Below are 13,153 nucleotides of genomic sequence, written 5' to 3'. Positions count from 1 at the left end.
CACACTATCGATTCGTGCGCCGCACCGCACCAAGATCGCGTTTCGGTACGATAATCTGTAGACACTTAGGCAGGTTTTATAACTTGTCTTTGGTGATTCCACTGTGATTACGTCACGCGCTCCGATTGGCGTTTGCAGTCACGTGATACTGGGCATTATTTTAAATACTTTTGATTATTTTTAATTAATTTATTACGCATATTTACACTTGCAAAATATAATTTTCCGCGTTCTAATATTCCCTGCTATGGTAAAAACATAACATGTTATATATTCGCGATTCATGTCAACATCCCTATTATGTGGGGGTCAAACTGCATTTACCATGGCACATCACTTTATATGGATATTACAATGACATGTTCTTACTATTTCCCTGTCTCTACAAAACGGCAAAATGTTTATAGGTGATACTGGCCATTTAATTTTCATACAATTTTATGTTTTTTTTTTTACTAAATATAGATCAAAATCTGATAACTCAAATCAAATACACTTTTGAATATATAAAACAAGACATTTAGATAGGAGCAAACCAATTTTAACATTACTTAGTGAAAAATATTGCTCAAACTTTTAAAATCTAATTATCCGACAGTGGAATAATAATTGAATTACTTACGACTAAACTTGACGAATTACATTAAAATATTTTTGTTATTCGCCTTTTCATACAAACGTAGTCCTCATTTTCCTCTCGGGATAACATTAGTCGAAATATTTTGACACAATTTGTTGTATTCGTATATCAATCACAGCTATGCCCCTACGTTTTCCTTCATATTTTTAATTATTATTAAAGTTAGGAGCATAGGAGCATTTAAAAATTAATAATAAAATTACTTTTTAAATCAGTAAAATAATAAATTTTATTTTTACAGTAATGAAAACATCTAAAGTCAAAGGTAGGGGCATAGTTGTGGTTAATATACATCAAATTATGTAAAAATATTTCCCATAATGTAAGTACCCAGAAAGGAAAATGGGGACTACGTTTGTATGGAGAAGGGGCCGTCCCCTTTCCCCTTAAGATAAATGTCCTAGCGTTACATGCTAATACTCAACAGAGGGCACCCTACTGTCATCTTTATTCAAAAATGAGTTACGGGTGACCTGTGCTGGTACAGTGTCGAGCGCCCGGACATCTGTCTTAAAGTTTAATTTGATTCTGAACTTAGTTCTCTAAAAAAAGGTAAAGAGTTATCTAAACACTAATGCTGTTAAAGCGGTGATAAAAACATGGTTAAATTTAGCCAACTGCATAAAAAACTACTAAAACTGCCATTTCACGTGTACTTTTTCAAGTAAGTAGCTAAACTTATCTTTGTTTAAATGTCGCTTCAATTTTTACTTCAACCTCCCTAAACCATCGGTATCACAATATCAATTGCTCAGTTATATTTCAACATTAGCTATTCTACGGTTTTTTTTAATTTTATGAAAGTGGGTAGTAATTATCCACTTGTTGTTATGTTTAGTATTAATTTATAATTCACAGTACCTATACTGGAACTCAATTAAAACTTTCACATCATATGCCAATTTCTTAACTGAAATATTTATGTATTTTCGATTGCATAATGTTGACATAATATGTTTCAAATGTCAAGATGTTTCATTTGCAAAACTATTTACTTAAGTGGAATGCAACATTTCTAGGTTACATTTTGTCCCTTATATGCAAAGAAAAAACTCATTTAAACGTATAAAAATGTCAAATCAACTAAGTTTCTACAGTTATTTGAACAAAAGTTTCGTAAATAACATTTTGATTTAACTAAAAGGACACTGGACGGATCATGTTTGGTGATATACATATTAGGACTAACTCTTACTTATTTTTACACCACCCATGACCGATCGATCGCTTTTAACTCTTTCAATACGCACTCATTTCGTATTTATGAAAGAGTTTCTCTTTTCGTAAGTCACAAACAATTTCAATTCAAATAATGAGTTTAAACGCGCAAAGCTCAGCAGAGATGGCGCTGCAGTGTAATGTAATGGGTCCAATTGACAGTTAAGGTCAAGATAAGGAATAATAATCTTCAAGTTGACTGTACCTAGCGGGCTTGTTAATTTACGTTGTTCCTTCAAGAGTTCATATTTTATAATTCTTTTAATTCGCAAGTATCATTTTATTTAGCGAATTTTAACCCACAGCGCCATCTATGGCGAGCAATAGGCAATTTTTAACCTCATTCCCCAAAAATCTAGCTCTCAAACTAGGGAGCCTAGTGACAATCATTTATACAAAACGCCAATCGCTTACAATGTATGGGAATTATCATGCGACATTCCGATCGTTATCATTCCTATAGACTTTTCGATTGACGTCAATAAAGGATTATCATCTTGTCTACTACAGGATTACCCGAACATAGCCCCGCAGTTCGAGCACCGTCGGTTCTTGAGAGCGAGACAGCACAATATCCCGAGGGGGAAGAAAAAGATGGCGCACAGGATGCCGAGGCACGTGAAGTCGTCCTCCAGGATGCCCACGCGGCAAGCCGGGCACGCGTTCACGGCGATTATCTGGAAAATATAACATTACTAATTAAAAACATGTTTTAGGAACATTTTACAATAAACGGCGATTATCTGGAAAATATAACATTACTAATTGAAAACATGTTTTAGGAACATTTTACAATAAACGGCGATTATCTGGAAAATATAACATTACTAATTGAAAACATGTTTTAGGAACATTTTACAATAATGAATGAAAGGCTCATTGATTGTATTAGATGTGTAAAGATGAGAAAATCTTGCCCCTGAGTCTGACAGCTGAAGAGATTGGCAATGCGAGGCGCCATGTTTTATAGATTGTTCAATGACAAGTTTAATGACACTTAGTAACCGTCATTTTCATCATAACTTTATTGCATCACCCCATAGAAATGAAAAACACACTTTTCTAAATGAAAATATTTTGTCCTCCAAGTGTTGAGAAGGCACTTGGCACCTTTGAAGGCTTATTACAGAGTCGAGGACTACTTGACAGACAAACATGCATGGTCCAAACCAGAAACTGTAACAAAAACTAGTAGCAATTAAAAACATTGTACATATTATGTGTAGAGTTATAGGTGACACAGCTCAGGTAAGAAAGCACATCAAATATTTTATGTTTGTACTTAATTCATAACAATCAATCAGATTTATATAATATGTTTTCCCATTTCTTTTAATAACTTTCTTTTCTTTTCCTTTTGTAAGAATTTGATAATTATGTTTTCTGAAAGAGCTACGTATTTGTATGATTCCATGTACATATGTATATAAGTAAGTTACCATCATAAGCAATAAGATGTACCTACTGTTAACAATTAATTAAGCAATTGCCTAAGTAGCTAAGTTTACCCATCTATGTTTTATGGGAGATCCCTCTGCCAACAAACTGTCCTGCAGTTTGGCAGAAGAAAAAAATATGTATGTTAGGGTTTATTTCATCTGAATAAACGATTTATTTATTTTTTTTTTTTTTTTTTTTTTTAATAAAATTTCTATTAACACCTTATGTGTATAATTGCATGAATTCTATAGTCATTTAAATGGTATTTTTTGCCTTATTTTCTCGTAATACATGTTAATTATAAGTTCTGATTTTTTTTTAAAGATGTGTTCCGCCGAGTTTGCCGGTCCCATATTGGGATACCCTCCTCCAATTGAGGGGGGATTTAAATCTTCTCGGGGCAGAGGTGTAGGGTTGGAGCCGGTGTAGCTTTATTTGACGTTCATAAGCGCATTGTAATTATGCCTACTTGAATTAACTGTCTTTTATCTTATCTTAACGCCCAGGCGTCTCAAACTGTAACTCCTGTGTAAGCGGATTGATGGTCTAGCAGGAAGGCGTACAACTTAAAAAACCGGAGGTTGTAGTTTCAAATTCTGGCAACTGCCAATTAGTTTCGTGGAACTTACTTACGAACTTCTTGTCTTTTGGCACAGACATTAGCTGAGCCACCTTCCCTTTCAATTAGTTTGTAAGCATTATTGTGTACTTTTATTATGTACCTATGTTCAAACTCTTTGAACGTCTTTTATTATTATTATCTTTATTTGTCTTTAAGCTTAGGTTAGGTTATTTCATAACATGGATATAAAAATAAAATACAAAACCACTTACAAAAACAATACAAAATAGAGTCTGTGCGGAAAGAGAAGAGTCGTTATTATTATTATTTGATATATTTAGCAACTGCGCAGTGCTCAGTCAAGGACCACATCATGAGTAAACCGCACTTATTCCTTGTCCTAAGTCTTTGAGAAAGCGATAAGATGCGGAGAAGGAATCTATAAAAGTTATATAAAGAAAGAAAGAAGAAAGACAATACATTTATTTAACGCCACAACATATTACATAATTGAAATGAAAACATACAGGCATAAAAAAAACATTGGACGCTAAAATAGGACCCCCACTCAGCATAATGCCGCGGTAATCCGTGGCGCTGGTTTTCAGTGGGGACCTGACTTAAAACTATGAGACGACACATACGCCAACGACACCTAAGATACGATAAGTATGTACCTGTGGCGGAATGATGACAGTGGTGGCGCCGTAGTTGGGCAAGTAGGCGGTGTTGGGCGGCGCGGCGCCGTACGGCGTGTAGCCGGGCGGCGGCGGCGGCGGCGGGCACGGCGCGCCGGCGGGCGCAGGCTGCGGAGGGGCTCCTGAAGTAGTAACAAATGGTATTCGTTCTTGTACGACATTATAATAGTTACAGGGATATAAATAAAATAAATAAAAATAAAAAAGCCTTTTATTTGTGATCCCTTTGAACAGTTGTAACCATGTTGTAACAGTCAACTAAAATAACATTATTTTGGGATCCCCTCTTGGGTGAAGGCCTCCTCCAGCTTTTGCCACCTATCTCGGTCTTGGGCCACATGTGGCCACCCCATGCCAGCAATTTTCTTTATATCATCCACCCAGCGCTTGAGCGGGTGTCCTGCGTGTCTATCCTCACTCCCCGGTCCTCTCCACTCTGTCACTCGTTACAGGGATATAGCTATGTCTAATTAATCTTACAGATGCCCACAGACACAGTCATGTTTTATTCCCTCCATACATCGTCCGACTTGCCCGCCAGACAGTTCTGATGGAAACATCTGTAAGTATATTCCTGAGTAATGATTTGGTAAATGAGATAATGAATCAACCACTAATATGCGAAAGAATAAACTTACATATTCTTAACAGAATAACATAATTTGACAAATTATACAAAAACAAGTCAACAATTTAAATTTAAAACTTTGAATTTATGAGTACCATATTGTTAGCTGTTGAATCAACAATTAATTAGAATTCAACCTCATCAACAGTACTGATAAGGTCGATTTCTAATTGTATTTTTATATAATTAACTACTTATTGACATAAAGGCATTACATATGCCCTTGGTTGTACCAAAATGATGCGCAATATTGCGGATTTCTATGAATACCTATATATTATCATATATATTTTATTATAACTTACTAAGGAATTGTAGTAAGTAAAAAGATAAAAAAGTGTGTTAAAGAGATATAATTATTATCTTGGTCAGTAATGACATTTCTTTGATGGAATTGCTCTAAGGAATTCAGCATGTTATTTATAAAATAAATCAAATCAATATTAATTGCTCAAGTATCATTGACTGGATGATGGAGCAAAGTCCAACGGGTAAATGCAATTTTCATAAATTATATATTAGGTACTTTGTGTAAAAACCGTATTTGTTGTTTGTGACTATAACATATCGCACAAAAAAGTGCATAAACATATCTGGCGCAATACTACAGACAACAATGTTTGCAGGTTTCATTGTGCATGATATTATTGCAGGACACTGTACAGGTACAGATACACATATGAACTTGTATATTCTGGAATTAGCTCAAGGTTTCTTCTGAGTACTAACACTACTATCAATATCTTCAATTGCCACATCAATCAATACCTGGCATAACTAATGTATCACACAATAAATGACTCACAGAGATAAAGACAAAATGTGCCAGAATAATATTGATAAAATTAAATACTGAAATGTCATTGTTAAAGATAGCTGTGATGTGGATTTGCAATTTCAAAGAGTGATTCATGAATTCATGATCATGATTTAAAAATCTATCGCATAAAGTGTCATTCAATAGAACTTGCTAACAATGTAAACAAAAGTTACTAGTAAACTGACATTCAGTGTCAATTTTAGTATGGCGGTTTGTTTACATAGTTAGCAAGTTCTATTGAATGACACTTTAGATAATCATTAATTAACAAAAAAGTTGATACATCATTACGTTACTCTGTATCAGAAGTTGCGCATTGTCAGACCCCTGTCACAATAACAAATGTATTGACAATAACTACAGTTGTTACTTATTGACCGGGAACTGTACATAAAATGGTCGGTATCAGGTGACAATTGGTAGCTGGTGAAATAAGCACCTGATGTTTTCTAAGGGTGTCCACTAGCTGGTGCGGTAACGTGGAGCAAATGCACGAGATACTACATCTAAAGATATCCAAATTGCTATATAGGTAGTTGTTCCAATAATATTTCAAGAGTTCTTTTCTTCAGGACATTATTATCAAATCCTGAATTCATGACTTAAATTGGTGGAGCCACCTTCAAGATACATAAATAAAGACACAAGACATATTGAGCACATCCTCCTTTTTAAGTCAGTTAAAAAGTGAATCATAATTAAGAAGATTATAAAGGATTGTTGTTGTTGTTGTCCTATGGCACCCCAGAGGTGCAAAGTGCCTTCACAAGCTCGCGCCATGCCTTCCTATCTTCAGCTCAACATTAAAAAGGATTAACATTCTTTTAATAACTGGTTTACCAGTAATTACTTTTGTGGTTTAAGAATTTTATATGAGAACACTTTCAACAGTTAGACCTAATTAGAATACTAATAATAACACAGATTAATTTTAAATGAATTCAGTGGTTTATTTGATTTAATTGCCTACTTGTAGGTATGTTTACTTGTAGGTATTTTAGATGATATTTTTGTTCATTGTCAAATTTTAAAAGACAAGCTTCCAATATTAATAGTTTCCGCATTCACGGAAACAAAACCACAATTATTATTGAAACTAAACCATAATAATTATTGTTCTATGTAAAATTGTTAATTGACACCGGTTTCGATAAGAGCGACAAATACATCAATAAATTGAGTGTTCCTATCGCAAGCTGATAATTAATGTTTTTGCTAAGAATTTTACTATATAAAGACATCAAATAGGTCAAAAGAATTTAGGTTACGTATAAATAAACCTAATTTCTCAATCATTGCGCAGTTTGGAGAGACCTAAACGCTTATCTCATATGAATCACTAATCGAAAAATTGTAGGGCTTCATAAACTTTACGCTTACCTGGCACCGCAGCAGAGTACGGTGGAGGCTGGTCAGTCACGGTAACTTTACGCTTACCTGGCACCGCAGCAGAGTACGGTGGAGGCTGGTCAGTCACGGTAACTTTACGCTTACCTGGCACCGCAGCAGAGTACGGTGGAGGCTGGTCAGTCACGGTAACTGTCGGCTTTTCCATTATTCCTTCTGCTTAGAAACTAAAACACTTGCATGTAAAGTTTTGCAATAACTTTCTTTGTAGAACTCTACAAGAAACAAGACTCGCTCGCAAGACAATCAGCTGTCAAATGTCTGTCAAAAATGGTCAAAAGTGTCAAACAGCAACAACAACAAAAAAGTTATCAGTTGTGTTGCTAGTTAGAAAATCGGTAGAGATTATTTGAGACACGGTGAAATTACATTTATAGTTAGTCAAGCCAAATTTGTCGGTAAATAAGAACAAAAAAACTGTACTGATCTGCCAGGCTACCGCGAAAACCGAATTTCGCAAATTGCGGGGATCTTTCTCTTTTACTCCAATGAAGGCGTAATTAGAGTGACAGAGAAAGATCCCCGCAATTTGCGAACTTCGATTTTCGCGGTTATAGCTCTGATCCTTTTCTTTTGGGTGCTAGTGTAAGACAAAGATAGTATGATTCTCTCTGTCTATGTTTGAAATGAGACAGTCCATTGACAAACTATACATTGCTGCTTTTGGTTCGTTTCCTAGGTATACCATATTTTAGTTTGCTTGCTTGTTTATTGCTACTGACATATCCAGCTTGAAAATAGCGAATTACCTTTTCGCACCTTTACCTACTGTACAACGTTTTACAGTAGGTACATATTATAGGTCCGTATTGTTTACCGCACTAGGGCGGTAAAGTAGCACCATATGTACTGTATATCGTATTAATGTATACTTACAGTGTACATAGTAAAAGTCAAGAATAGCACTTTCGAGATTTTTCATGGAATAATTACTTGCGAGATGCGCTATTCCGTGAACCAAAAATCCCGAGTCACGCTACTCCAAATCTATTGGTCATCTAATACCTACTAGCCAGTCACCAGTCAGCATTAGGTATATCGGGTTTCTAGAAATCAACATAGGAAAATATGTGACTATACAATATAAAATACTAAACTATACTGTATAAATTAAAATATCTAACAAAACATAATTTATAAAATTGAAAATAAAAGACACGGCAAACTTTTGAACTTTCAATATATTCATTATAATTCACAAAACAATAACTATCAACGACATTAACTAACTTACAACGAATTGTTCACTATTATTATTTATTAGGTATTTACAAGATTCATCTTTCAAGTTTGTCTGGGGATCATTTTCCATATGTCAATAGTTGTGTCATTCTGTCAAAGTGATGACATACAATTTCATAGCTTTGATAAAGTAAGGACGGTAAGCATGAATAATTTCGTACATTCGCCTGTTTCTATCTCTATTACAAGCACGTATATATGTATTGCTGTCCCGCCCCTGATGCCGGCGATCAATGCCACTGTGCGAGCGGGACAGCAATAACATTATGCGGTCAATGTACGAAGTTCTTCGTGCTTAGCGTCCTTAGTTTAGAATAGGGAAATCATACCCAAATAAACGATATTACTTCTATTACTGGCAACTAAAAATACAACAGTATTATATTATACACAGACGAATTACGAAATATTCTGACAGAAACACAACCTAGCTGTCAGCTAGAGTCGGACCGAGCTAACTTTGCACAGACTTTGCCTTAACTTTGTGGAAATGTCTGAAACGTCAAATTGCTAGAAAGATATACCTAACGTTTATGTACAGTCGACGTCAAAGATATTGTTAACATATTTACACCTTACTCCTTTTGAGGCGAAAAATGTAAACATATATTTGAAGTCGACTGTACCTCCACACTTGTCACGTCAAAGTCGGTGCAGAGTTAGCATAGACGGACTCGCGTAAATCAAGCCTTAATTATGTAGTATTTTTCACATAGATTGGGTACGGTGACAGCTGTTTCTCAATAATTATATGGAGGTGCCATGACAGTTGTCTTGTAACTTTATAAAATGGGGTCCAGCCATACATAAATGTACGCAAATATATCGCGAATGGTGTCAACCCGAATACTAATCCCAAAGCCTGCAATCATGGTAAGCCAAAATATACAAAATAATAGTTAGCTTAACAAATAGTAAATAAAATTAATGTCATATTATTTACAGACAAAAACAGTTATTTCCATTACTCCCCGCCCCGCGTGACCGCAACCAGTGGCGGGGACAGATGGAAATTATTCATATGAATACATTATACATCTATTCCCATCTGGTCCCGGTGGGGATAAATGGGAATACAGCACTAAAACACATATTATTTAATTTATAAACGCATCTTTAGAACAACACTCCTTATACCATACAATACGGTTTTACAGACAAAATGTAATAATTGGTCATTATAACATCAATCGAACATAATATTATAATGTAGGTAAGTAGATATTGTTAACAATTAAAACCATACTTACAGTAAATTATGAAATTGTCAAATTTTGTTCCGTTATTATTTTTATACTTTGGAAAACTCACTTTGTAGAAAAAGGCGCAAAATTGACATTTTCTAGGGAATATACTCTGTCAAGCAATTTCCGTCAGTAAAAAAGAACGGCAAATTTCAGAAATGGGGCTATTCATAAATTACGTCATTTCAAATTGGGGGGGAGGGGGGGTCTGGACATCGGATGATGGTAGCAAGACGTAGGAGGAAACGGGGTCATTCGAAGGATGATTTTTTGATGATTTTAGGGGGGGGGGGGCATTGATATAGTATAAGCCAAAAATGGCCCCACAAAAGTGATGTCAAAACAGATCATGCATTACTTTTTCGTTTAGTCTTGTTTGAAACGCTCAAATGTGAAGTTGTCAACAATTACGAAATGTGCCGTTAAAATATGTAAAAATAACAATGATAAAGCAAGGAAAAAAAATGGAATGTATTTCTTTCGGTTAGTTCTTTGGATAGCATTACATAATTTATGTAATCTGGTGGTAATTTTATGGTTTTGAATAAATTAATTTGTTAGTACCAAAGAAGGGATGTCAAGGAACAAAATTCTAATGAGTCGATGTGAGGTCAATATTTTTTTATATTTTTATATGGAATTCATAAGAAATAATATTATGTTTAAATTGAAGATTTCCAAGAAAACCTATGCGACGTGCAAAGTGGACTGCTATTTAATTATAGCAAGAGATAGGGGTGATGCAGTTTTAAACAAGGCAAAACGGCACTTGTGTGTTCGGCCCATTTCCCTGTTTCCGACATATACACCACCAATAAGGGCTTATATCGACTAACTGTAAATGCTAAACCTGTCGGAACACAGTGACAACCACAGGATTTTTTTTATAAAGTATAGGTAGACTTTATAAAAAAAATCCAATCAGTATCTAAATTTCCCCGTGCACCCGTGCTATGAGTAAATGTAGATCTTAAATACACAGTTATTTAATAAGTAGAAATTATTTCAAGGAAATTAGTATTTAAAGACGTATACTTACGAATTAAAAATTTAATTTGTTTGAATTTGAACCACGAATTAATTTTATTTGAGCTCCCGATTAAATTAAATTTGTTTTATTTATTACTTCAATTGGTTTTCCTGTACAGTAATACATATTAAAGTGTACCAAAGTGACTCCATTCGTTCATTATTCTCGTTTGACGTTGTTTGACGTAAATACGTTACGTTTAGTGCCATCGGACTAAATTTTTTAACAGTGTTGGTACTTATGTTTGCAAATTTGACACTTAATGCTTACGACATTAAGCTCTTTTCTGTACGAAACATTTATCTTGACTCAAAATTTACGTAAGCGTTTTTATCATCAATGCAAATGGTGCGAAACGTCATTGGGATCCACATTTCTTGACGTTTTTGTTCTGCTTTGTGTGTCTATTTCTTTTATATTAAGTCAGTGGGGGGGGGTCAAAAATCGTCAAAAATAGATGACGTAACTTATGGACGGCCCCAATGTAGGCGCGAAGGGTTATCGTCCCATAGAAAATTTGAAAATCACGCCTTTTTCTACTGACAAACTTGTTTGATCAGCTATATGTCGCCTTTTTAAAAACAATGTACGTGTTGTTAAGGAACATAAAAATATGACATGGAAATCCTATTGGTTCCATAATATTGATTGTCACTTGCCTGTACAATAAATAATTAACCATTACATAATTTCTATTCCGTAATAAGAACTCAGTTATCATTATTACATACTAATAGTTTATTTATCACATTAAAGTATTTAATCATGTGCAGTCAATTGTCATAGATCCATAGATAATTCATAAGTAGGTAATAGATAACTTCAACTAGTTTCTTCGGATATCATAATTATCGAATAAATACATTGTCATTTTAGGTAGTTTATAATTACATATAAGGTTTTGTTTTATAAAAATAACTAATTATGTTATGAAGTTGGGGAAGAAACTATTTTAACTGGAAAATATTTACATCATTTTCGTTTTTTTTTTTTAATATTTTCCGATTGGAACCCTCACTGTAGATGAATTATTTTCTGTGAGGAATTTAAAAGTGTAGATCATAAGATAGATAGTGCTTTCTTCACAAACATAATAACCGATCAATATCAACATTTACAAACAATTAGTGCGATTTATTTTATTATGCTTTGTATATGTATTTTTGCCGGCCACATTTGAACAGTTTAATTCAGTGTACCGAAACATAACATTCTATCATTCTGACAAATGTTAGAGGCTATACGTTTTTTCCACGGTTAAGAGGATATTGATTAAATGTCGTATACAGGTGAGAACCGGCTTTTACTATAGTACAATATAGCCTATCGAGACATTATCAGTTCTAATCGGACCTAGGTTTAGACCTCCGCTCTGTATATCACGGCAATATAGTGTAATCCACGAGAACCGGTTATAGTCCGGTTTAAGCCATTCTGGAGCCAAGCAACCGTTCTGTTCCTCGCGCCGGTAGTAGTGTGGCCGAATGTTTGGGAACGTCACCGCTCCTCAGAACCGGTTAGAACCGCATCGGAGCTAGCGACCGCTCGGTCCATTCACGGCGGTATGGTGGTTGTCAGCAACCACCCCTCAAACCCGGATATAAACGGTTTAGAACCGGACTGGAGCCCAGCATCCGCTCTGATCATGGCGCCGGTAGAGTGGATGCTGACAACCACCCCTCAAACCCGGATATAAACGGTTTAGAACCGGACTGGAGCTCAGCAACCGCTCTGTTTATCGTGCGGGTAGGGTGGATGCTGACAACCACCCCTCAAACCCGGATATAAACGGTTTAGAACCGGACTGGAGCTCAGCAACCGCTCTGTTTATCGTGCGGGTAGGGTGGATGCTGACAACCACCCCTCAAACCCGGATATAAACGGTTTAGAACCGGCCTGGAGCTCAGCATCCGCTCTGCTTATCGTGCGGGTAGGGTGGATGCTGACAACCACCCCTCAAACCCGGATATAAACGGTTTAGAACCGGCCTGGAGCTCAGCATCCGCTCTGCTTATCGTGCGGGTAGGGTGGATGCTGACAACCACCCCTCAAACCCGGATATAAACGGTTTAGAACCGGCCTGGAGCTCAGCATCCGCTCTGCTTATCGTGCGGGTAGGGTGGATGCTGACAACCACCCCTCAAACCCGGATATAAACGGTTTAGAACCGGCCTGGAGCTCAGCATCCGCTCTGCTTATCGTGCGGGTAGGGTGGATGCTGACA

At 35.8% G+C, this 13,153-nt stretch overlaps 1 protein-coding gene across 1 annotated transcript; it reads right to left on the bottom strand.

Annotated features, from left to right (window-relative positions):
- Positions 1-2,303: 2,303 nt before the first annotated feature.
- On the bottom strand, positions 2,304-7,676 carry LOC134652253 (membrane protein BRI3-like). The gene is made up of 3 exons (XM_063507424.1): positions 7,495-7,676; positions 4,538-4,677; positions 2,304-2,535 (listed from the first exon to the last, which is right to left on the bottom strand). Exons 1-3 carry the CDS (start codon positions 7,559-7,561, stop codon positions 2,371-2,373), a joined length of 372 nt encoding a protein of 123 aa, XP_063363494.1. The 5' UTR covers positions 7,562-7,676; the 3' UTR covers positions 2,304-2,370.
- Between the last annotated feature and the right edge of the window lie 5,477 nt (positions 7,677-13,153).

Source organism: Cydia amplana, chromosome 11, assembly GCF_948474715.1.
Source record: "Cydia amplana chromosome 11, ilCydAmpl1.1, whole genome shotgun sequence".
In the NCBI taxonomy this organism is placed as follows: domain Eukaryota; kingdom Metazoa; phylum Arthropoda; class Insecta; order Lepidoptera; family Tortricidae; genus Cydia; species Cydia amplana.
The sequence above is the reverse complement of the archived record's forward strand: the minus strand, read 5'-3'. Positions and strand labels throughout refer to the sequence as shown.